Below are 27,584 nucleotides of genomic sequence, written 5' to 3'. Positions count from 1 at the left end.
GATCAGATTTACTGAAAAATTTGAGTTAATATGTACTTGTTATTAGCAATTTAGATGTAAATATGTATCAAGATATCTTATATGATTTCATCACAATACGATTTTATTGAAAGATAATACTTACTTAAAATATTGAATTATCATCCAGCCTTAGGAGTACTACAAACTCTGACATATGTATGTTGTTTCTCTATATATGTATATAGAAATAAAGGATATTAATACCTCCATTTACAAAGGGTAAAGGTATATATGCTTTCTTAACAGTTTTATGAGGCAAACACAGGTGGAATTGGCTGCAGAGTCGATGTTCTGTAACTTTTTCTGTGATCTTTTCTCCTTTTTAACCTCTCAAACGTTCCCTCTCCGTGTCCACCGGTGTCCTGTTGGTGTATTTGTGTGCACGTTTGTGTTGCATGTGCCCAGCCCCATCACCTTGGTCTTGCTGTAATAATCTATCTTTCTTTTCTCTTTTCACTCTTTCCTCTTTTTCTTCTTCTGTAGCTGCGTGAAAATGCTCAACCTGTGGTGAGTCCCTCTCTGCTAGTCCACATCAGACTCATGGGACAGGGAGTGGACCGACCTAGGCTGGGGCCCAGTGGAGTTGTTATTTACAGATTGTAACTAGACTCTCACTGGTAGAACAGTGCCATAAACTACTGAAAACACTGTCTAATATGTGAACTATCAAGTCTCTGCCCTTCTCTGCCTTTTTGTTGTAGTGACAGATGAGTAAAGAATATTATAAACAACGGTGCTGTGTGAGCAGACGTATTAACTTAAACCTTGATGTCAGATCAGTGCAGAAAAAAAGAAATCGCTACTTTGATATAATTTAACAAAATAGTATTTTGCGTGAGCCCCTTTTAAAAATATAAATTACTCAGATTTCACTCTTTTAGCAGCACGTTTGGCTTCAGATTAAATGTCTTTAAACTCCTGTTGCATGGTGCGCCATTATTTGTTATTAATAAATTCATCTAAGAGTCACTGTCCTATGTTTGGATCCACAGCTTTTTTTTTTTCTTTTTCAGTCTTTGTATGTTTTTATTACCCGTTCAGGCTCACCGTGTCTCGTGCTCTGTGTGCACTGCTTCATTTATTATTTTTTTTGCATCGTAGAAGTATTGCCTTCAGTGTCACTGCAGCAGTTTATCTTAAAGTCCGCTCTGTCATGTTTCTGTTGGAGGTGAATAAGCATGCAAACACTTGGTGGATGGCACATCATCCATCTTGTCCTTGTACTAATGATTTACTAATCAAACCTGTTGCCAGCTGCAGTTCTCACTAATGTGATCCCCAACAAAACACGCATCTGTCCAGATTTGAAAGACTCAAATTCAGCTATTTAACAAAACCAATTTAAGCCGTCCGCTCGTCGTTTGTTCTTTTTCTTTTTGCTTCATCTGGAGCCTCTCTCATCTACATATCAGGTTAATTTGTGTCTCTGTCCGCAGGTGCTGCTGCTTCTTCAAGCGAAAACGGAAGAAGAACACGCCGAGGCACAAATGATCATTCACCACCGGCCTGAAACGCGTCCGGCTCAGTTGATTGTGATTTCAGAAATCAATAAGGTCCCCTTCAGAATACATTCGGGAGACAACTGAAAGATCTTGATTGAATTGCTCTCTGGAGAGACCCGTTAAAAATGGTTTGTTGAGATGTACAAGACGCTTGTGTCTTTTGATGGGAGTCCTTTTTTTTTTTTTTTTTTTTTTTTTTTCTCCTCCTCTGAGATATGTGGACATGTTTTGCAGGCCAGTCGTCCAAACGGGCAACCTTTTTGTTGGAATTTTGCAGAGGATAATCTTTTTGTTTTTCCTCCCCAAGACACACAGCATTTGTATTTTTTTTTTCTCTGTTTTTTGGCCTATTTTTTTGCTCCTTATCTTCTGTGGTAATGCATAAAAAAAGGAAGAGACCGATCTTCCAGAGGAATCTTGCCACCTTCGGCCTGTTGCATACTATGATTTCTTTTTTGACTCGCTAAATCATTGTTTTCATTTCCCCTCTGTCAAGTCCCGGTTCAAAGCAGTTTGCCCCCCCCCAACTCATTTTGACACAAAGCCCTTGTGGTCATTCCTTGGCGTGGGACTGAATGTAAACCTGAACACACGAGGAGCCCGGAGTGTAACTGCCCATCATCCGGCACAAAGAGCATCAGTCTGCCATTTGGCCCCTGCACTTTTTTCCTCCAAAGAGGTCAACCCTGGCACTGGGACCTGGGAGAACAGAAGACCAGAGACGCCTCCTGCACTGTGTTCTCTGAGGATGATTTCTGCTCACGCTGCTTGGTTAAAGCTCTCCCCTTAACCTCGCCGCAGTCGAAAAAAACAAAAAAAAACACACTACAGTCGCGTTTGACTCACATGCAGTTTTGCTCCTGTCGGCTTTGTGCTAATGAGCAGCAACCTGACTCTTGTACATGGGGCTGAAAAAAAAAAAAAAAAAAAATGCTATTTATGCTATTTATGTCTTGGTTGCCACCATTTTTCTTACTTATTCTAAAACATACACACTGAATGTATGGACGGAAATGTAAATTACTTTGGAGCATTTATATAATCTGTCATGCGCATGGGAAGGAAATTGCAGTTTAGGAGTTAAGACCGATGCTTAAAAACGGGGGAAAAAGTCAGACCAAAACCAAGTGGATTACAAGGTGGGAGGGTCTTAAAAGTTCTTGATCTTAATAATGATGGTTAATAATGGACTCTTCACCAGTAGACACTGGCGTGATGTGCTTTGGAGATGGAAATCACAGCCTCTCGACGCTACTGTCCAATGCCTTAACCCCGACCGACCGACCAGTCGACCACCGCTTCACATCACCAGTTGGATAAACGAGTTGTCAGCATGATGGTTGTTAGATTTTTTTTGGTGGGGGGGGTCACCTGTATGAAAAAGCCCCAAAGTTGCAGACTGTTTCTTCCCCAGCTAGAGTCGGAGCAGTTCATGACTTCCCTTGTCACAGTGAGGATTTACTCCCAACGCCAAATGGGAGGTTTGGTGTAAAAAATAAAATCTGTAACGGTGTTAGGACGTCCGTGCCCCTGCGTGTCCAGTCTGGAGACCCCTGTGCTGCAAAGCAATGTTTTAAGTTTGGATGACTCTGCTGAAACCCCCCCCCCGGTTCCTCTCCTCCACGCAGAGAGAGAGAGACGTCAGCGTGAGCGAAGGAGGATAAGAGAACATGTCCATACCATTTTTATTTTTATTTAGTGTCATGGAGGACTGCCTTGAAACAATATCCTCGAAATGTCACCTTGCCTATCCTCCTAACAGAGAATTACCGTACATAGGTGTTTTATTTTTTTATGTTATATCTTGCTAATGTGAATTTTTTTAATGCAATTTTTTTTTTTTTTTTGTTTTTCCATTCCAAAAAAAAGCCATGGTTTTATGGGGAAAGAGAGGGTAACAAAAACAAAAGCTTGAGACCATGACTGCACTACATTTGTTGACCCCGGCTTTCCCTGGCGAGACCCTGCCTTCTTAATACTGTACTTTAATCGTGCTTATTACTTTAACTGTAGCTGCCTCGTGTGCTAGGCCTTCCCTATAGGGTGCAGGGAATACACTTTAAATCGACTTTTATCCCCGCCCACGCCTTTTCTTTTTTTTTTGTTGTGCCATTACACCCTCCTCCCATCCTTCCTTTTTTTCCCCTCTCTGCACACACACACACACACACACACACACACACACACACACACACATGCACGCACTCACACACATACACACACATGTAAGTCCTAGGTGAATCAGCTCTCAGCGCAGTGTTAAGGTTGGCGTTTTGTGGACCTTCTCCATCATCTTTAGAAATACAATGTTGTCGATGTTGCAAACTATCTCAATGAATCCGTATGTAAACCTGCTTGTTGCGTGTATTTACACTGTATAGCTTTCGGTTTATTCTTACCCCCCCCCCCGACACGTCAGTCACTCCGGGGTCTAAGTTATTGTGTTATTGAAAGTACTTGAATATGAAAATCTACGGGACCTTTTCTGTTTTGTTTTGTTTTATTTTCTTGGTCATTATCATAATAAATTCCACACATAGGATTTGAGGGGAATGGTGGGAGAACAGGCTATTTGAATGACCGGTATTCATTTCTTTGAGACGTCTTAGTGCCTCTTGAGTGTGTTGGACAGGTCGTGGGACTCACCTGTGGAGTCCCGTGCTGGCTGGTGTTAATGACTGAATGACGGTCGGGTTCACGTTTTCAGCCAGAGGGGGTGCAGTTAGATGTTGGTTGTGAGGTTAGAGTCATGTTTCTGTCTCTGTGAAACATTCACCGTAATGTATTTTTCCATCCGTTTGTCGGTGATTCTCCTCCACAAAGCGTCAGCGACACCCGGACTGTTTTTCTTTTCATTCCAGCTTCTTGAGAAAAGTTGAAAGTATTTCTGTGTAGTGAGATGGATATCCAGACTATTTAGCCTCCGACGTTCCCCCTGAATTCCTCGAGTGCCATTCCTGAGACGACTACTAGCCCATGCCTTTTTTTTTACCCGTGCCAGGAAAATATGAAGTTGAATGTGTTGTTTTCTTTTGACCATCGCATTCCACCGTGTGTCCTTGACGTGTCCAATTGTCGTTTTTTGAGAAATTTGCAGAGCAACGTGGCCCAATTCAGTCAATACCAGGAAGTGTTGTCGAGGTGGGGGGGGGAGTGTTTTATGAGTCGCCTCTGTTGGTTTCTTTCTATTATTGTTGAAACCAACAGCAATTTATCGACGTAGTTTCATCATTTCAGAGTTGGATTTGTGACTGGTTGTCTTGGCAACATCTGCTTCTTCCTTAAACTGTGGGTCGTCCAGCTGAAATGGTAGATATAGAAATATTACTCTGATGTATTTACGTTTTCCTCTCTGGGCCTCATGCAGAGCGATATAGGAGTACTCTGTGTGGTTTGTATCTGCATGGCTTATCTGGAGACGGCGGCGAGCGGCTCTCTCTCTCTCCGGTGAATCTTCTCACCTGTAGGGCTCGTATACTGTTGGGTCAGCGAGACGCTAACGGCTTCCAGTCCTCGTGTAAAATAAACGTCTTCTCACAGCACATTCCACTTCAGTTCCCATTGTTTCTGATAAAACTTCACTTCAGTCAGACTTGTGTTCATGGCTTTGGTTGTGTGTGTGTAAGTCACATTCCTGTGTGTCGAACCTGTTTAAATCAAAGCAAAGGACGGTTAAAGTGAATGAATGGCTTAAGGTCTTTATGGGTTCTCTGGCACTTTCTCCTTGTTGCTGTACTGTAGAATTGTCTTGGATTTACTGTATTGTTTTTCTTTGAGGGAGAGGTTTAGGGTGACATTTTACTGCAATATTGTGATGATTATTTGTAAATTGTACAGAGTTCACAATTATACTCTTTGTTCTTTCTGTTGGGATTCCATATAAAATATGTATTCTTTGATATTTTCTTTTCCCTCTCAGACTGTGGAAAATCAAATTGTACAGCTCCAAGAGTTTATCCTCCCCTCAGCATTGTTTCTTTTTTTTTCAGAGCTATGATTAAGAGAAATCTTAAAACTGTAAATATATATTATTGTGTTGAAATATGAATGTCACTTCAAAAATGTATTTGAATGAGTTAGTCAAGGGCTTCAAGAATGAAGGACCCACATTTCTTCTTTTTATGGTTTCATATTTTTAATTTACAGAAAGGTAAAGGTCCTTTTTTTTTTTTTTTTTTTTTTTATCTGAAATGCCTGTTTTGTTTTTTTTCTCCTTGGATTCATATAATACAATGTGTCACACATGAACCTTATAAAATCACTTTTTATTCCCTCCACACCTAAAGGGAAACTCCAGTTTGCACCCTTTTTTATGTAAAATAAAAGATCTCTCCACCTTGTGGGAATGCCTTCTGTGAAATGATTTTTGTACTAATTGCTTCAGATGCTGTATTCTCACTTTAATGAAATTGCAAATATAACCGATAATGAATCCAGACAGTTTACGCTGATTTCAGAGTTAATTGATGCGTTCTTCATTAAGACATTCTGAGTGTCTGTCAGGATTTCATTCTGACCCTTTGGAACTTCTTACTAGATGTTTTATGATTTTAAAGTAAATGGAAATGTGATTAAATATTTTCGTGGGTGTAGTATTTACGTTTGCGAGAGAAGGGGGCTTATGCAGGTGTTTTTCTGTCTTTTTTTAATACATGGAGTTGATAACCTGATTGTTCAGGTTTTCTCCTTTCTTTTGTAGGAACATATAATATCGTCTCAACAGTTAACAGACGTGTGTAGCGAATGCTTAGAAAATCGTTTAATTAACACTGTTATGAGGACATTTTATGAATAACTTGGTGTTGGAGTTAATCTTGACAAGAACAGTGCACTTTGCTCTTCAAAGTAAGTTGTCACAGTTGTTGGTAAGATTGCACACACCTCTAAATTAAAGCAATGCCCCCTTATCACAAGTTATATGTATAACTTTATTTTTATATCGTGTCATTACGCCTAAGGTTCATCTTGCGACCTGAAGGCCAGGCCGAGAACTGCTGATGTAAGTAAAAATAAATAGTGGGATCACAGTTAATAACCAAAAAAATCACTGGGCCTTGTTTACCCAAAAGCATCTTCAAGCTAAGATGATCTCAAGTCACATGGAATTAAATTTCACAAGTTTTAATAAGCCAAATGGCAGGTTGACTGTAGATTCCTTTTACAAAAGAGTGTGGTGAAAATGTTCAGAAATTTGAACTATGATGCTTTATATTTTCTACGCATTTGACTTATTATATTCAATTCAATTCAGTTTATTTTGTATAGCCCAGAATCACAAATTACAAATTTGCCTCAGAGGGCTTTACAAAACATGTCCTTCCCTCACATCGGCACAGGAAAAACTCCCCTAAAAAAAAACCCTTTAACAGGGAGAAAAAAGGAAGAAACCTATGGGAGAACGACAGAGGAGGGATCCTTCTCCCAGGATGGACAGAATGCAATAGATGTCATGTGTACAGAATGAACAGCATAACAGAGATACAACACATTCAATGTATATGACATAAATGATTCATATAATAAGACTACTTATAATAACAGCAGCAATTATTACAGTAGAATTATAGCCATGAAAATAGGGATAGTAATGTGACTAATAATAATAATCGAAGTAGCAGTGGGTGTCAGTCGGCTCACAGCAGGAGGCACGACTACGGTCCAGGTTCCACAACGATTCATGGAAACCTGCAGAGCGAGAAAGCAAAAGGGCTTCAGGGTGGAAGCAAAGCTAAAATGCTTAATGGTACAGGTAATAGTAATAGTAATGTGACTAGTAATAATAATGGTGGTAGCAGTCGGTGTCAGCAGGGCCGTAGCAGGATGCACGACCACAGTCCAGGTACAGCCACGACTCCAGGGTACAAGCATATGGTAAGCTTATAATGAGTCACATGGAATTTAATTTCCCACATTTTAATAACATAAACAACAGGTTTACTGTTGATACTTTGAACTGAGGAGTGTGGTGAACATTTTCAGGTGTTAACTAAGATGCTATATTTTTGTATTTTTCTACACACTTAGTCATATTAACTTATTAACATTATAATGCTTACAATTTAAACAGTTAAATAAATGTAGCTACTTAAACTTAATGAGTTTTTTTAAAACATGGCTATCATTGGTCTTTACTGGTAGAACATTCAGTACAATGTTAAACATCTACCATATACAGGAATCAGCCCTGTATACATTCCCTTTATTGCACAAAATCCATCACCGTCTTTATAAAGTCTATAAGGCTTCAACATTCTTTAAACCTGGTTTTCAACATCTGCAGTCCTTAAACTGGAAGCATTTTCACACAAGTTTAAGTTTAAGATAAGATAAGATAATCCTTTATTAGTCCCGCAGCGGGGAAATTTGCAGGCTTACAGCAGCATAGAGTTAAAGTGCACACAAGAGACATAGTAAAGAAAGACAAGATAAAAAGAAAAAAATGAAAAAGAAAACAAGTATTATAAATAAGCAATAAAAACAGTAGAAAAACACAATAACTGAAATATAATATTTACAGACAGAAAAAAACTATTTTAACTATTATTGCACAGTGTTTTTATTGTCATGTGTCATGTGAAATAAGTAGTTTAATGCTGTAATTTTTCTCCTAAAACACAATGACAGAAAGAACATAGTGGTGTTATGTTTGGGTTCATGTGCTCATTGAAACAGTTAACAAAATCACTTTTAATCAACCTTACAAGCACACATTACTCGTACAGTCCACAGGTGCACTTCCCACCTCCCGCCAAAAGCATCTTCAAGCTAAAATGAGTCACATGGAATTTAATTTCCCACATTTTAATAACATAAACAACAGGTTTACTGTTGATACTTTGAACTGAGGAGTGTGGTGAACATTTTCAGGTGTTAACTAAGATGCTTTATTTTTCTATTTTTCTACACACTTAGTCATATTAACTTATTAACATTATAATGCTTACAATTTAAACAGTTAAATAAATGTAGCTACTTAAACTTAATGAGTTTTTTTAAAACATGGCTATCATTGATCTTTACTGGTAGAACTTTCAGTACAATGTTAAACATCTACCATATACAGGAATCAGCCCTGTATACATTCCCTTTATTGCACAAAATCCATCACCGTCTCTATAAAGTCTCTAAGGCTTCAACATTCTTTAAACCTGGTTTTCAACATCTGCAGTCCTTAAACTGGAAGTTGAGTTTCCTCACATGAAGAACAAGTTTAAGATAAGATAAGATAATCCTTTATTAGTCCCGCAGCGGGGAAATTTGCAGGCTTACAGCAGCATAGAGTTAAAGTGCACACAAGAGACATAGTAAAGAAAGACAAGATAAAAAGAAAACAAGTATTATAAATAAGCAATAAAAACAGTAGAAAAACACAATAACTGAAATATATTTACAGACAGAAAAAAACTATTTTAACTATTATTGCACAGTGTTTTTATTGTCATGTGTCATGTGAAATAAGTAGTTTAATGCTGTAATTTTTCTCCTAAAACACAATGACAGAAAGAACATAGTGGTGTTATGTTTGGGTTCATGTGCTCATTGAAACAGTTAACAAAATCACTTTTAATCAACCTTACAAGCACACATTACTCGTACAGTCCACGGGTGCACTTCCCACCTCCCGCCAAAAGCATCTTCAAGCTAAAATGAGTCACATGGAATTTAATTTCCCACATTTTAATAACATAAACAACAGGTTTACTGTTGATACTTTGAACTGAGGAGTGTGGTGAACATTTTCAGGTGTTAACTAAGATGCTTTATTTTTCTATTTTTCTACACACTTAGTCATATTAACTTATTAACATTATAATGCTTACAATTTAAACAGTTAAATAAATGTAGCTACTTAAACTTAATGAGTTTTTTAAAACATGGCTATCATTGATCTTTACTGGTAGAACTTTCAGTACAATGTTAAACATCTACCATATACAGGAATCAGCCCTGTATACATTCCCTTTATTGCACAAAATCCATCACCGTCTTTATAAAGTCTATAAGGCTTCAACATTCTTTAAACCTGGTTTTCAACATCTGCAGTCCTTAAACTGGAAGTTGATTTCCTCACATGAAGAACAAGTTTAAGATAAGATAAGATAATCCTTTATTAGTCCCGCAGCGGGGAAATTTGCAGGCTTACAGCAGCATAGAGTTAAAGTGCACACAAGAGACATAGTAAAGAAAGACAAGATAAAAAGAAAACAAGTATTATAAATAAGCAATAAAAACAGTAGAAAAACACAATAACTGAAATATATTTACAGACAGAAAAAAACCATTTTAACTATTATTGCACAGTGTTTTTATTGTCATGTGAAATAAGTAGTTTAATGCTGTAATTAGGGATATTTTTTTTCTCCTAAAACACAATGACAGAAAGAACATAGTGGTGTTATGTTTGGGTTCATGTGCTCATTGAAACAGTTAACAAAATCACTTTTAATCAACCTTACAAGCACACATTACTCGTACAGTCCACAGGTGCACTTCCCACCTCCCGCCAAAAGCATCTTCAAGCTAAAATGAGTCACATGGAATTTAATTTCCCACATTTTAATAACATAAACAACAGGTTTACTGTTGATACTTTGAACTGAGGAGTGTGGTGAACATTTTCAGGTGTTAACTAAGATGCTATATTTTTGTATTTTTCTACACACTTAGTCATATTAACTTATTATAATGCTTCCAATTTAAACAGTTAAATAAATGTAGCTACTTAAACTTAATGAGTTTTTTTTAAAAACATGGCTATCATTGATCTTTACTGGTGGAACATTCAGTACAATGTTAAACATCTACCATATACAGGAATCAGCCCTGTATACATTCCCTTTATTGCACAAAATCCATCACCGTCTTTATAAAGTCTATAAGGCTTCAACATTCTTTAAACCTGGTTTTCAACATCTGCAGTCCTTAAACTGGAAGCATTTTCTACAAGTTTAAGATAAGATAAAATAAGATAATCCTTTATTAGTCCCGCAGCGGGGAAATTTGCAGGCTTACAGCAGCATAGAGTTAAAGTGCACACAAGAGACATAGTAAAGAAAGACAAGATAAAAAGAAAACAAGTATTGTAAATAAGCAATAAAAACAGTAGAAAAACACAATAACTGAAATATAATATTTACAGACAGAAAAAAACTATTTTAACTATTATTGCACAGTGTTTTTATTGTCATGTGTCATGTGAAATAAGTAGTTTAATGCTGTAATTAGGGATATTTTTTTTCTCCTAAAACACAATGACAGAAAGAACATAGTGGTGTTATGTTTGGGTTCATGTGCTCATTGAAACAGTTAACAAAATCACTTTTAATCAACCTTACAAGCATGCAGTACTCGTACAGTCCACAGGTGCACTTCCCACCTCCCGCCGCTAGTCGTCGCTGTGGCGCTTCGCAGACATCCGTCATAAGCTACAAACGTCCTGTAGGAACATCCGGGATCTCTCTTCCGCCGGTCCGCGTCAACATGGTGGGTAACGCAGCGAACACTTCACATCTCCAGCCCTCATAATCCGTCTCAATCCTCACTGTCTGTCCGTCCACAAAGCGCTTACAAGTATCACTTTGCACAAAAAAGGCACAAATGTTAATAAAAGTCGGGATTGGGAGCATTTAAGAGGCGTTAAATGTATAAAACGGGCTAAATGTTAACGTGATACAGGCTGGTAACTAAGCGCTCAAATGCAGAATATCACCAATAATGTGTAAAGTTACTGCAAATTTGATTTAAGTTTATTATTTATTCTTTATTTGTTGCTGGACTTTATACTAATTTTTTGTTTTTTTTAATTATTTGAGGTCAAATTTTACAACCATATCCGGTTTAAATGGATTTATCCTTTCAAAATAATAGCCTTAAATTGCATTTATGACACTTAAAGCTCCACATTTTATTTTGAAAATTATTTTAAATTGTTGCTGTGATTTTCTGCATTTTTTTGGGGGGAAGCCAAGGTCAACAAAGATTGTTTTTCTAATATTAACTGATTTAATTCCTCCCAATTTGCGTTATTCTTTTGCCTTTAAACTGATAAAACTATCACCTATTTGCATGCACCCCGAGAAACAAGTCCACAGTTAAATGACCATAAATTAAAGTGATTTCATGTGAGGAAACTCATTTAAATGGGTCAGAATAGAAACGTGCTATAATTTTACTTTTTAAGTCACTGCTAAAGATTTTTACTGATAGTTTTGACACAAACAATTGATGAGTAAGACATAATGCTGTATGATTTGTATAAACATTCCCAGTTTGATCACTAATCAACCAGACGACTCTTCCCTATGTTATGTGTTTGTACATATTTTGAACACCAAATCTTTTTCATTTCTCTTCAGGGTCGCGTCAGGACCAAGACCGTCAAGAAGGCCGCCAGGGTCATCATCGAGAAATACTACATGCGTCTGGGCAGTGACTTCCACACCAACAAGAGGGTGTGCGAGGAGATCGCCATCATCCCCAGCAAGCCTCTGCGTAACAAAATTGCAGGGTAAGGGGAATTTGCAGCTATTTTCGGGGCGTGTGTATAATGCAGAAACATGCACTCCTGTCAGTGTTTTATGATTTATCTAGTGCAGGTGATTGTGGTTGGTTGTTTGCAGCCTGGTTCAGCTTCTTGAGTTCACCTCAAACTTTGTGGTGACCTGAAAGTGAAGCAGCATAAAACAGGCTGTTTAGGGTCAACAGAGAAGAATTGCATGATGGGAAATCTGTAATTTCTTTAGCAAGAGGATTCCTAGAAATTGACAGGGACTATGTTCCAAATTGCATAATTGTTCTTTTTACTTTTAGCATATACTGTAGTTGCCCTGTACGGACTGTTGCATGCATTATGCAATCAATTGCGACATGAATACATATAACATACTTCTATAACATTGTTCCTTCGGCTGTCATCTGTCATAACGGCTGCTGTCAATAAGCTGTCATCTGTCTGTGCACCTCTGCTACTCAGTCGATGTGATGCATCTTTTGCTGTGCAGAGAAGTATGGGTCAGAATGGCCAGAAAAGCATGCCGGCTTGCATGCTGCAAGATGCGAACAGATGCGAACAGAGCATCCTGGTATTTGGAATACTGTATTTGACATTCTATATTTTGGGACGAACTAATTCTTTTTTTGGCATATTAAATAGTTTGGTAATGGAATGGACCAATGGTTTTTCACTGTGCAGTTTTATACGTTTTGGACTTTTCTGATTTGGGTATTGTGTGTGTATATATATATGGGTGTTTGGATTTGCACCTATTTGTTATTTGCACTCTTTATACTTGCATTTTTTACACTTTGCATAGTGACTTCTGCGCAGCAATTTCCCTCAGGATAAATAAAGTTTATTTATGTTGAACTAATAATATTTATCTGATTGTCACAGCAGGAGAGAGCATCGATGCTTACTGTTATCACAGCGTAATTATTCCTAAAAGATCAAATTTATAATTTTTAATAGCCACAGTTAAATTATCTTACAACAATTTGGATTTGTAGAAATCATGACTTAAATATATGACAAGCTGCATTCTGTGTGTTCTTATGGACTGCTATAGTTGTTTGTTAATTACACTTGTTAATATTCATGCATGTCTTTTAAAAAGCCCCCTTCTACCTCGCTCACAGTAGCAAAACTTATCAGAGAAAATCTTTCCTGGTTTCACACTTCAATATGTTTAATAACGGAATAAGAGACTCCTCTGGTACCGTTTGTCCGGGTCTTCATCAGGTGTGGAGTTTGAGAAGGCCATCTAGTGTACGGTCCTAATAGTGAACCAATGATGACCAGACAGTGTTTTGTTGAGCCCAACATTATATGTTATGGGGGCTTAGATAAGATTTAACTGTCCTTGTAGCTAGGGCCCTGGGGAAAAAAGATTAGTTCACAAAAAGGCTCTGTGCCAAAATATAGGCAGGAACTTGTCTCTTTTGTGATGTAAGACAATTAAACAAGTTAAACATTAGTATTTTGCCGTAGTTGTTTTAACTGTATTCTGCTTGGTCTGTTAATTAACTCGGTTTGAGACGAAGTGTCCACATCACAGTTTTCCTCTTCAGATTGTTTTCTATAAAATATATGGTCAGTGTGAATGGAAACCTGGTGGTTTATAGCTGTCTGAATGTTGCAGTCCTGTAAGTGCATCTCACAGACATTTGTTCTCGTGTGTCAGGTGCCAAAACACTGTTCTCTTTGCTGGAGCCTGCAGAGCTTCAAGAGTTGATGCTAAAATGTAGAGTGACAATCCACTGTAAATGTTTGTCGTCAGTGGAAGGGGAGTGCAGAGAGATTTCACAGCAGCACGTGCACAGAAACATTTAAAATAAACATCAGAGGTATATAAAGCTAAACAAGAAGTAAATACAAAGTATATAAGATCAATTAAATAGAAAATCCACAAGACAAAAGTGACGGTCAGCAAGATAAAGTGTATGTAAACCGTCCGTGTACGGACTATTAAGGTGATCATCGTGTTGTCGACTTGTTGCTTATACAAGTAGTAACCATGTTCTCCTGTTTCTCCTGTTTGTCCTCAGGTATGTGACACACCTGATGAAGCGCATCCAGCGCGGTCCAGTCAGAGGAATCTCCATCAAGCTGCAGGAGGAGGAGAGAGAGAGGAGGGACAACTACGTCCCAGAGGTCTGTTCACACTGCCTTACATGCAACGTGGAATCTGTTGCTTTGCTTTAAATACTCACATCTCTCTGTGTTTAACAGTTGTTTGGTTTGATAATTAGTAGTGTAACTGACAGAGAGTGATGACCTTTTAAACTTTCTAGTTGTGGCTGAAAAACCTTTAATGAACATGTTAGAAAGACAGTTCAGGCGGCTAATTTGTTGTTTTTTTATGTCTCATCCTCCAGATTTCTGCTCTGGACCAGGAGCTCATCGAGGTGGATCCAGACACAAAGGAAATGCTCAAGATGCTGGTAAGTGTAAAACATGTTTTGCTGCTTTTCTTAGTGACATATGACAAACTATTTGTTCTGATGACTTTGAGCTTTGGCCACATAATTAATAAAATGCCTTCAGAATAGTCGGTTTAGATAATTCTTGACTGCTTTTAACAAATGTCAGAATATTTTTTTCTGAATTGCAAAACTGTAATTTTGGAGACATAACTGTATACCTGTATTATTAAGGTTTTCCATCAATCCATGAAGACATCATGTAGATTATCTGTCATTAGCTTTTTGTAAATGCAGGATTTATTAAAGAAACTTCCCTACATAGAAACAAAAGGAACACTTTATAACGGGTGCACAAATCAAATTCTTAACTACATCACTCATGATGATTTACTGCAGGATGAATCATGGTTTCCCGTTGTTTACCATAAACAAATGATCAATTCACAATGACCAACAGTCACACTATAAATGATCAATAAAGGAATCTTAATTCACAATAACTTAATACATTCAATGATAAACGGCTGGATTCAAGTTACATAAAACTTTTAGGCCTCTAGACATTTGTTCTTTTAGTGCCTGTTCTCATAGGAAATTGTTTTGTTTTTTTACTACCAAACTGGTCTTTTAATGCAAATATTTACACGTTTTTGCATAATCAGATAGTATTCAAGCCCTATTTATTTTATTTTTTATTCTTTTGTAAAGTATTAATAAAAACAAATGATGTATGAAGTAACTGAATTAACTTAAATTATGATCAATTTAGTGTCAACTAAGAACTTATTGACCTGATAATAATGCAGGATTTATCATGAATTCTTGTTTGTCATAATTATCAAATGATGATCACGAGTCATGTTACATGTTTGTTTTATACCCTTATCATAAAGTGTTATGAAATAAATAACCCTGTGATGACTATTTCCTCTCTATCTGCCTACATCATGAATTGTTTCTCTTCCTCTTGTAGGATTTCGGTGGCCTTTCCAACCTTCAGGTCACTCAGCCAACTATTGGAATGAACTTCAAAACACCAAGAGGATTGTAAAATCATGTGGAATAATCCTTTTAATAAAAAGACATAATTATGAATAAGAATTGTTCTTCTTTTTTTACCTAGGGAGTGGTTGTAATATAACTAATATATTTTAACAGCCAGTAGTGGTAGCGCTTAAGGGTTGAGCCCCGAATGGGCAGCTATTCAATGGTCGCAGTGACGGGATAATAGTGGAATGAAACAAAAGGATCATTCATCATTTGGGTATTTGAAAATCAAAGAATAGGCCTACATGTGTTAATCTGAGCACTCATAAAAAAACGTAGCACTATCAGAGTGCTAAATATATATACTTTCTTATGACATACCACGAAGATTTTTTTATGACATTTTTATGGCTTACTTCACTGTGGTCTCTGTATGACTGTCTGATGATTTACAGTTTTTGACATTCTATACTATGACTTTTTAATTAGTTTTCATGGCATATAGTATATGAAATTTTTTCAACATTCTGTACTATGAATTTTTTTGTTTTTGGGCTATACTATGAATTTTTAATTAGTTTTCACATATTTTCTTTTTTTTTTACTTTTTTCAACATACTATTTTATGAAATTTTTTCAACATTCTGTACTATGAATTTTTTTGTTTTTGGACATGCTATACTATGAATTTTTTTTCCTTTTTTCCACATACTATACTATGACTTTTTCCGACATACTATAATGACTTTTTATGATTTTTTTGACATGCTGTACTATGACTATTTCGACATGGTATACTATAGAACAAAAAACTCCTGCACACTGTCTTCTTCACTTGCGTATAAATATCTTTTAGTAACAACGTTTCGGTACGTAGACCTTCATCAGGTTATTTTACAAGGAAATGAGGATGCATGCATTAAATAGAACTTGGGGTTCGTAAATAGGTTGATAGACCAATCAGATTGCCCCAATCACATGACATCAATCAGTCATCCACGAATCGGAACCATCAACAAAAAAGAATCAATTTACATTATATCGTGGCACTGAAAGCCTACAAACAACATGAAAACATACACATAATATCATATAGGAGGAATGACTGTAATGTCTTCAATCAAAAAACACATAAAGAAGATAATTATAGAAATTATAGATAGGCTGTAATGCCAAGATCAAAACTTTTCTTTTATAGGACAGGATTTTTAGGAGTTTGCAGAGGTTTGTCCCTAGAAAAGGAAGGAAAAGAAAGGACAAAATATGTCACATTATAAAGAACAAGTATTATACGTTTGAAATAAGTACAAATAAAATGAAATCGAATAGTGCATCGGAAAAATATTTCATAACATTACGTTTAATAATAATTCCTCATTCAAACCCTTGGGAGACAAGGTTTGTAGGGTGAATATCCAGAACGCCTCACGTTGTTTTAAAACAAGTCAAAGTCGCCACCTCTAGGTGGTGGTCTGACCTCCTGTCCTATAAAAGAAAAGTATTGACTTTTTTTTCTTTTTTCCACATACTATACTATGACTTTTTATTTCCTCACATGCTATCCTATGACTTTTTACGACATGCTATACTATGACTTTTTTTCCTTTTTTCCACATACTATGACTTGTTTTTTCACACATACTACACTATGAATTTTTACGACATATAATATGAGTTTTTTATCATTTCTTCGACATACTATACTATGACTTTTTTTCTTTCTTCGACATACTATACTATGACTTTTTTTATGACTTTTTACGACATACTATACTATGACTTTTTTTATGACTTTTTACGACATACTATACTATGACTTGTTTTTTACTATGAATTTTAACGACATACTATAATATGACTTTTTTATCATTTTTTCGACATACTATACTATGACTTATTTTCTTTTTTCGACATACTAGTCGACATACTAGTGAACAGTGAAAGGAACAGCTCCTTCCTATCTCCTATCTCCAGGCCATGGTCAAGCCCTACACCCCCGCCCGACCACTTGGCTCTGCTGCCTCGGGGCGATTGGTTGCCCCGTCGCTCAGAGGTCCCTGCGGCCGATCCACCCGGTCACAGCTTTTTTCTGTCCTGGCCCCTCAGTGGTGGAATGAACTCCCCACTGACGTCAGGACAGCAGAGTCGCTGCCCATCTTTCGGCGCAGGCTGAAAACTCACCTCTTCAAGAAGTACTACCCTGAGCCTTCCTCGTAGCACTTATTGTATTCGTATTAGTTTGTTGCACTTATTGTATTCGTATTAATTTGTTGCACTTATTGTTTTCGTAGTAATTTGCTTCTGCACTGTACTTTTGTTCTGGTTTATGCTTTTAGATGCTTGTTTAAGAAAGGAGATGCACTTATGACTTCTGGTGACTAGTAGTTCTCTTGAATACCTATGTTGAATACACTTATTATAAGTCGCTTTGGATAAAAGCGTCTGCTAAATGACTGTAATGTAATGTACTATACTATGACTTTTTTTCTTTTTTCGACATAATATACTATGACTTTGTTTTTTCTTTCGTCGACATATTATACGACATATATTATACTATAATATAACTTTTTTATGATTTTTTCGACATGCTATACTGACTTTTTTTTCCCCGACATACTATACTATGACTTTTTCCGACATGCTATACTATGCCTTTTTATGACTTTTTGTGACATACTATACTATGACTTTTTTTTCTTTTTTCGACATACTATACAATGACTTTTTACGACATACTATACTATGACTTTTTCCGACATGCCATACTATGCCTTTTTATGACTTTTTGTGACATACTATACTATGACTTTTTTTTTCTTTTTTCGACATACTATACAATGACTTTTTACGACATACTATACTATGACTTTTTACGACATACTATACAATGACTTTTTTCGACATACTATACAATGACTTTTTACGACATACTATACTATGACTTTTTACGACATACTATACAATGACTTTTTTCGACATACTATACAATGACTTTTTACGACCTACTATACAATGACTTTTTACGACATACTATACTATGATTTTTTTCGACATGCCATACTATGACTTTTTTTGTCTTTTTTCGACATACTATACTATGACTTTTTTTTTCTTTTTCCCCACACACTATACTATGACTTTTTATGACATACTATACTATGACTTTTTTCGACATGCTTTACTATGATTTTTTAGACATACTATACTATGACTTTTTTTTTCTTTTTTCAACATACTATACTATGGCTTTTTTTCACACACACTATACTATGACTTTTTTCGACAAACTATACTATGACTTTATTTTTCATTTTTCGACATACTATGCTATGACTTTTTGTGACTTTTTACGACATACTATAATAGGACATTTTTATCATTTTTTCCGACATAATATACTGTCTTTTTTACGACATACTATACTATGACTTTTTTTTTCTTTTTGACTTTTTTTACGACATACTATTGTTATGACCACATGGCTCAAGCATGGCATAACAAATTGGGAGACACGCAGTGACAACTTTTGGTATATTTATTTAACAATAAAAAGGCCCTAACAAGGAAATTTATCAGTGTAGATGGCAGCTTAACTATGTGTAATGAGAATGTACAACAAAACCAAAATAAAGACTTTTTTTTGGCAGCAGCTTCAGTCACCCAGCACTATGACCCCGACAGGCTGGATGTCTTCCTCCTTTTATAGGCCAATCAGGCCAATCAGGTCAATCAGTTGCACCTGCTGCAGAAAAGAAAGAGCCAAATGGCCCAATAGTAGCGCCTCCCCACCACACAGGGGAAGGACACCTTCCCTGACCGCCATGGTATACGTTACCAGGGGGACGTAACATACTATATTATGACTTTTTTTCACACACAACATACTATGACTTTTTTCATCATGCTATACTATGACTTTTTATGACATAATATACTATGACTTTTTACGACATACTATGACTTTTTTTTTTCTTTTTTTCGACATACTATACTATGACTTCTTATTTCTTTTTTCGACATGCTATACTATTCTATGACTTTTTATGACATACTATACTATGACTTTTTTTGACATGCTTTACTATGACTTTTTCCATCATGCTATACTATGACTTTTTTCGACTTGCCATACTATGACTTTTTTTTTCTTTTTTCGACATACTATACTATGACTTTTTTCATCATGCTATACTATGACTTTTTTTTTTCTACATACTATAGTATGACTTTTTTCGACATACTATACTATGACTTTTTTTTTTTTCTTTTTTTTTTCGACATACTATACTATGACTTTTTATGACATACTATACTGTGACTTTTTTTTTTTTCTTTTTTCGATATACTATACAATGACCTTTTTCGACATACTATAGTATGACTTTTTTTCCCCACACACTATTCTATGACTTTTTATGACATACTATACTATGACTTTTTTTTTCTTTTTTCGACATACTATACTATGACTTTTTTCAACATACTATAGTATGACTTTTTTTCCCTACACACTATTCTATGACTTTTTATGACATACTATACTATGACTTTTTTCGACATGCTTACTGACTTTTTTATGATTTTTTTTTACATACTATACTATGACTTTTTTTTCCCACACACTATACTATGACTTTTTCTGACATACTATACTGTGACTTTCTTTTTTTTCGACATACTATACTATGACTTTTTTTTCGACATACTATACTATGACTTTTTTTTTTTTTCACACTATACTATGACTTTTTATGACATACTATACTATGACTTTTTTTTCCTTTTTTCGACATACTATACTATGACTTTTTTCGACATACTATACTATGACTTTTTTTTCATCAACATGCTTTACATGACTTTTTTATACTATGACTTTTTTCCCCACACACTATTCTATGACTTTTTATGACATACTATACTATGACTTTTTTCGACATGCTATACTATGACTTTTTTTTTTTATTTTTTCGACATACTATACTATGACTTCTTATTTCTTTTTTCGACATGCTATACTATGACTTTTTTTTTATTTTTTCGACATACTATACTATGACTTCTTATTTCTTTTTTCGACATGCTATACTATGACTTTTTTCATCATGCTATACTATGACTTTTTTTTTCTTTTTTCGACATACTATACTATGACCTTTTTTTCCCACACACTATACTATGACTTTTTTCGACATACTATACTATGACTTTTTTCATCATGCTATACTATGACTTTTTTTTTTCTACATACTATAGTATGACTTTTTATGACATACTATTACTGTGACTTTTTTTTTCTTTTTTCAACATACTATACTATGACTTTTTTTTTTATGACTTTTTTTTTCGACATGCTATACTATGACTTTTTTATGATTTTTTCGACATACTATACTATGACTTTTTATGACATACTATACTATGACTTTTTTCGACATGCTATACTATGACTTTTTTATGATTTTTTCGACATACTATACTATGACTTTTTATGACATACTATACTATGACTTTTTTTTTTTTATTTACTATAATGATTTTTTTCGACATACTATACTATGACTTTTTATGACATACTATACTATGACTTTTTTCATTTTTATTTACTATAATGATTTTTTTCGACATACTATACTATGACTTTTTTTTTACTATGACTTTTTTTTGACATACTATACTATGACATACTATACAATGACTTTTTTGACATACTATAGTATGACTTTTTTTCCCCACACACTATTCTATGACTTTTTATGACATACTATACTATGACTTTTTTTTCCTTTTTTCGACATACTATACTATGACTTTTTTCGACATACTATACTATGACTTCTTATTTCTTTTTTCGACATACTATACTATTCTATGACTTTTTTCGACATACTATACTATGACTTTTTTCATCATGCTATACTATGAATTTTTTTTTTCTACATACTATAGTATGACTTTTTATGACATACTATTACTGTGACTTTTTTTTTCTTTTTTCAACATACTATACTATGACTTTTTTATGATTTTTTCGACATGCTATACTATTTTTATTTTTTTGACATACTATACTATGACTTTTTCATATTTTTTCGACATACTATACTATGACTTTTTATGACATACTATACTATGACTTTTTTCGACATGCTATACTATGACTTTTTTATGATTTTTTCGACATACTATACTATGACTTTTTATGACATACTATACTATTTTTTTTTTTCATTTTTATACTATACTATACTATAATGACTTCTTTTTTTCGACATACTATACTATGACTTTTTTTTCCCACACACTATACTATGACTTTTTCTGACATACTATACTGTGACTTTTTTTTTCTTTTTTCAACATACTATACTATGACTTTTTTCGACATGCTATACTATGACTTTTTTATGACTTTTTTCGACATACTATACTATGACTTTTTTTTTTATGACATACTATACTATGACTTTTTTTCATTTTTATTTACTTTTAATGATTTTTTTCGACATACTATACTATGACTTTTTTTTATGACTTTTTGACATACTATACTATGACTTTTTTCTACATACTATACTATGACTTTTTATGACATACTATACTGTGACTTTTTTTTTTTCATTTTTATTTACTATAATGATTTTTTTCGACATACTATACTATGACTTTTTATGACATACTATACTATGACTTTTTTCATTTTTATTTACTATAATGATTTTTTTCGACATACTATACTATGACTTTTTATGACATACTATACTGTGACTTTTTTTTTTTTTTTTGACATACTATACAATGACTTTTTTTCGACATACTATACTTTTTATGACTATTTTTTCCCCACACACTATTCTATGACTTTTTATGACATACTATACTATGACTTTTTTTTTTTTTTTCGACATACTATACTATGACTTTTTTCGACATACTATACTATGATGACTTTTTTTTTTCTATGACTTTTTTCGACATACTATACTATGACTTTTTTCACATACTATACTATGACTTTTTTTTTTACACTATTCTATGACTTTTTTGACTATATACTATGACTTTTTATGACATACTATACTATGACTTTTTTTTTTTCGACATACTATACTATGACTTTTTTTTTGATTTACTTACATACTATACTATGACTTTTTTGACATTTTTTCGACACTATACTATTCTATGACTTTTTTCGACATACTTACTATGACTTTTTATGACTATTTTTCGACATACTATACTATGACTTTTTTTTATTTTTCGACATACTATACTATGACTTCTTATTTCTTTTTTTCGACATGCTATACTATTCTATGACTTTTTTCGACATGCTTTACTATGACTTTTTTCATCATGCTATACTATGACTTTTTTTTTCTTTTTTCGACATACTATACTATGACCTTTTTTTCCCACACACTATACTATGACTTTTTTCTACATACTATACTATGACTTTTTATGACATACTATTACTGTGACTTTTTTTTTTCTTTTTTCAACATACTATACTATGACTTTTTATGACATACTATTACTTTTTTATGACTTTTTTTTTTACTATTTTTTGACATACTATACTATGACTTTTTTCGACATGCTATACTATGACTTTTTTTTTTTTTCGACATTTTATGACTTTTTTTCGACATACTATACTATGACTTTTTATGACATACTATACTATGACTTTTTTCATTTTTATTTACTATAATGACTTTTTTCGACACACTATACTATGACTTGATTTACATTTACATTTTAATGTCATAGTATAGTATGACTTTTGAATTATTTTTTTTATGACATGACTTTTCATGACAATTTCTATGACATGTTATACTGTTACTACATTTTCTCACAATGTCTGTTCTGCAGTTCTGTATTTCGTGTTTTGCAGGTAACCTGTAAGTGCTCCGACCATCCTCCCCAGGAGTTCCTACCACCTGTTGTCTGGCTTTTAAAAACCTTGTCAAGCTCAGTCAGCATTCTCTCTCACAACACCTGCAGAAAGTTTCATCAGCAATGTCATCAGCCACTATTTTCAGTTCCTGTGTTAATTTTTGGTATGCAATAAACCTTTTCTTTCAAATTGTACTTTTTTTGCTTGACTCCTATATTTCATGTTTATGTAGCATTCTACAAAATAAACTTGACTTGACAACATGTCTTTACTTCTAGTATGTTTTGAAGTACTCAACTATGATATTTTTGACATACTTTGACTTTCTTTACAACATACTATGATATGACATGACATTTTTTGAAGCATCTTCCCATGACTTTTTTATGACATACTAAACTATGACTTTCATGACATTTTATAAAGTATTGCTATATCTTTCTATTCCATTTTCATGGCATACTCGACTATGACTTGTTTATGATCGATTGATGAAAGACTATATTATGACTCTTTAATGACACTTTAATGAAATGTCATTTTTAATGACATACTATACTATGAATTGTTTTATGACTTTTTCTACATTACTTTTTGTGACTATTTTGTGACAATTCATGACATAATATACTATGACCTTTTTTTTTCATTTCGTCATACTATACTATGGCTTTTTTTCCACATACCATACAATGACTTTTTACGACATACTATACTATGACTTTTTTTCACACACACTGTACTATGACTTTTTTCAACATACTATACTATGACTTTTTTCGACATACTATACTATGACTTTTTTTCCCCACACACTATACTATGACTTTTTTGACATACTATACTGTGACTTTTTTTTTCGACATGCTTTACTTTTGACTTTTTCATCATGCTATACTATGATTTTTTTTTTTTTTATGACATACTATACTATGACTTTTTTCGACATACTATACTATTTTTTTTTTTTTTTTTCGACATACTATACTATGACTTTTTGACATACTATACTATTTTTTTTTTTTTTTTCGACATACTATACTATGACTTTTTTTGTCTTTTTTCAACATACTATACTATGGCTTTTTTTCACACACACTATACTATGACTTTTTTTGACATACTATACTATGACTTTTTTTTTCTTTTTCCCCACACACTATACTATGACTTTTTATGACATACTATACTATGACTTTTTTCGACATGCTATACTATGACTTTTTTTGACATACTATACTATGACTTTTTTTCTGACATACTATAGTATGACTTTTTTTCGACATACTATACTATGACTTTTTTCGACACACTATACTATGACTTTTTTCGACATACTATACTATGACTTTTTTCGACACTATACTATACTATGACATACTATTTTATGACTTTTTTTTTTTTGACATACTATACTATGATTTTTTTTTTCTATTTTTTCGACATACTATACTATGGCTTTTTTTCACACACTATACTATGACTTTTTATGACATAATATACTATGACTTTTTTCGACATACTATACTATGACTTTTTTCGACATGCTATACTATGACTTTTTTTTTTTTTCACATACTATACTATGACTTTTTTTTTTTATACTATGACTTTTTTCGACATACTATATATGACTTTTTTTTTTTTTTTCGACATACTATACTATGACTTTTTATGACATACTATACTATGACTTTTCTTTTTTTTTCGACATTCTATACTATGACTTTTTTTTTCTTTTTTCGACATACTATATTATGACTTTTTTTTTTTTTTTCACACACACTATACTATGACTTTTTTCAACATACTATACCATGACTTTTTTTTGATTTTTTCCCCACACACTATACTATGACTTTTTATGACATACTATACTATGACTTTTTTCGACATGCTTTACTATGACTTTTTTCATCATGCTATACTATGACTTTTTTTTTTTTTCTGACATACTATACTATGACTTTTTTTTTTGACATACTATACTATGACTTTACATACTATACTATGACTTTTTTTTCGACAAACTATACTATGACTTTTTTCGACATGCTATACTATGACTTTTTATGATTTTTTGACATACTATACTATGACTTTTTTTTTATACTATTTTTTTGACATACTATACTATGGCTTTTTTTCACACACTATACTATGACTTTTTATGACATAATATGACTTTTTATGACATGCTTTTTTTTCGACATACTATACTATGACTTTTTTCGACATGCTATACTATGATTTCTTATTTCTTTTTTCGACATGCTATACTATTCTATGATTTTTTATGACATACTATACTATGACTTTTTTTTTCTTTTTTCGACGACTATACTATGACTTTTTTATGACTTTTTTACTATGACTATTTTTCCATCATGCTATACTATGACTTTTTTCGACATGCTATACTATGACTTTTTTTTTTTTTTTTCGACATACTATACTATGGCTTTTTTTCACACACACTATACTATGACTTTTTTCGACATACTATACTATGACTTTTTTCGACATACTATACTATGACTTTTTATGACATACTATACTATGACTTTTTTCGACATGCTTTACTATGACTTTTTTCATCATGCTATACTATGATTTTTTTTTACATACTATAGTATGACTTTTTTGACATACTATACTATGACTTTTTTTTTTTCTTTTTTCGACATACTATACTATGACTTTTTTTTTTTCGACATGCTATACTATGACTTTTTTTTTATGATTTTTTCGACATACTATACTATGACTTTTTATGACATACTATACTATGACTTTTTTTTTTTTTTTTTTCGACATACTATACTTTTTTATGACCTTTTTCGACATACTATACTATGACTTTTTTTTTTTTTTCGACATACTTTACTTTGACTTTTTTCATCATGCTATACTATGACTATGACTTTTTTCCCCACACACTATTCTATGACTTTTTATGACATACTATACTATGACTTTTTTCGACATACTATACTATGACTTTTTTTAATTTTTTCGACATACTATACTATGACTTTTTTGACATTTATACTATGACTTTTTTTTTTTCAACATACTATACTATGACTTTTTTCGACATGCTATACTATGAATTTTTCATGATTTTTTCGACATACTATACTATGACTTTTTATGACATACTATACTATGACTTTTTTTTGCTATTTTTTTTTCGACACTATACTATGACTTTTTTTTTTCAACATGCTATACTATGACTTTTTTTTATGATTTTTTCGACATACTATACTATGACTTTTTTGACATAATATACTATGACTTTTTGACGACATACTGTACTGACTTTTTTCGACATGCTATACTATGACTTTTTTCCCCACACACTATTCTATGACTTTTTATGACATACTATACTATGACTTTTTTCGACATACTATACTATGACTTTTTTTTTCTTTTTTCGACATACTATACTATGACTTTTTTCCCCCACACACTATACTATGACTTTTTATGACATACTATACTATGACTTTTTTTTTCTTTTTTCAACATACTATACTATGACTTTTTTCGACATGCTATACTATGAATTTTTCATGATTTTTTCGACATACTATACTATGACTTTATGACATACTATACTATGACTTTTTTTTTTTTATACTATTTTTCGACATACTATACTATGACTTTTTTTTGATTTTTTTCGACATGCTATACTATGACTCTTTTATGATTTTTTCGACATACTATACTATGACTTTTTTTGACATAATATACTATGACTTTTTTCGACATACTGTACTGACTTTTTTCGACATGCTATACTATGACTTTATTTTTCCACACACTATACTATGACTTTTTGACATACTATACAATGACTTTTTTCGACATACTATACTATGACTTTTTTTCCCCACACACTATTCTATGACTTTTTATGACATACTATACTATGACTTTTTTTTTCGACATGCTATACTATGATTTTTTTTCGACATACTATACTATGACTTTTTTTTTTTCCCGACACACTATACTATGACTTTTTTTGACATACTATACTATGACTTTTTTTTCCTTTTTTCGACATACTATACTATGACTTTTTATGACATACTATACTATGACTTTTTTTTTCTTTTTTCGACATACTATACTATGACTTTTTTCGACATACTATACTATGACTATGACTTTTTTCGACATGCTATATTATGACTTTTTTATGTTTTTTTCGACGTACTATACTA

General features: G+C 33.3%; 2 protein-coding genes across 3 annotated transcripts in view; both read left to right on the top strand.

The window, feature by feature from the left end:
* The window catches only part of csnk1g1 (casein kinase 1, gamma 1), a 28,577-nt gene extending 26,905 nt beyond the window's left edge, over positions 1 to 1,672 (top strand). For both annotated transcript variants that reach the window (XM_054608493.1, XM_054608501.1), the window contains one exon: positions 1,458 to 1,672. In XM_054608493.1, coding sequence (XP_054464468.1) covers positions 1,458 to 1,512 — 55 coding nt within the window. In that variant the 3' untranslated portion in view covers positions 1,513 to 1,672. The remainder of the gene's footprint in view (positions 1 to 1,457) is intronic.
* Positions 1,673 to 10,908: 9,236 nt separating this feature from the next.
* Positions 10,909 to 15,545, top strand: LOC129102823 (40S ribosomal protein S17-like). Its single transcript, XM_054613097.1, has 5 exons — positions 10,909 to 11,006; positions 11,879 to 12,030; positions 14,067 to 14,172; positions 14,397 to 14,462; positions 15,418 to 15,545. Exons 1-5 carry the CDS (start codon positions 11,004 to 11,006, stop codon positions 15,493 to 15,495), a joined length of 405 nt encoding a protein of 134 aa, XP_054469072.1. The 5' UTR covers positions 10,909 to 11,003; the 3' UTR covers positions 15,496 to 15,545.
* The last annotated feature ends 12,039 nt before the right edge of the window (positions 15,546 to 27,584 follow it).

This window comes from Anoplopoma fimbria, chromosome 2, assembly GCF_027596085.1.
Source record: "Anoplopoma fimbria isolate UVic2021 breed Golden Eagle Sablefish chromosome 2, Afim_UVic_2022, whole genome shotgun sequence".
Taxonomy (NCBI): domain Eukaryota; kingdom Metazoa; phylum Chordata; class Actinopteri; order Perciformes; family Anoplopomatidae; genus Anoplopoma; species Anoplopoma fimbria.
This window is presented reverse-complemented; position numbering and strand designations above follow the sequence as displayed.

What these genes read in the sequence shown, in the direction of transcription:
- LOC129102823 (XM_054613097.1), top strand. An exon ending in CTGCGTAACAAAATTGCAGG is followed by an intron (nt 12,031 to 14,066) that starts GTAAGGGGAATT and finishes GTTTGTCCTCAG; the next exon opens with GTATGTGACACACCTGATGA. An exon ending in AGGAAATGCTCAAGATGCTG is followed by an intron (nt 14,463 to 15,417) that starts GTAAGTGTAAAA and finishes TTCCTCTTGTAG; the next exon opens with GATTTCGGTGGCCTTTCCAA.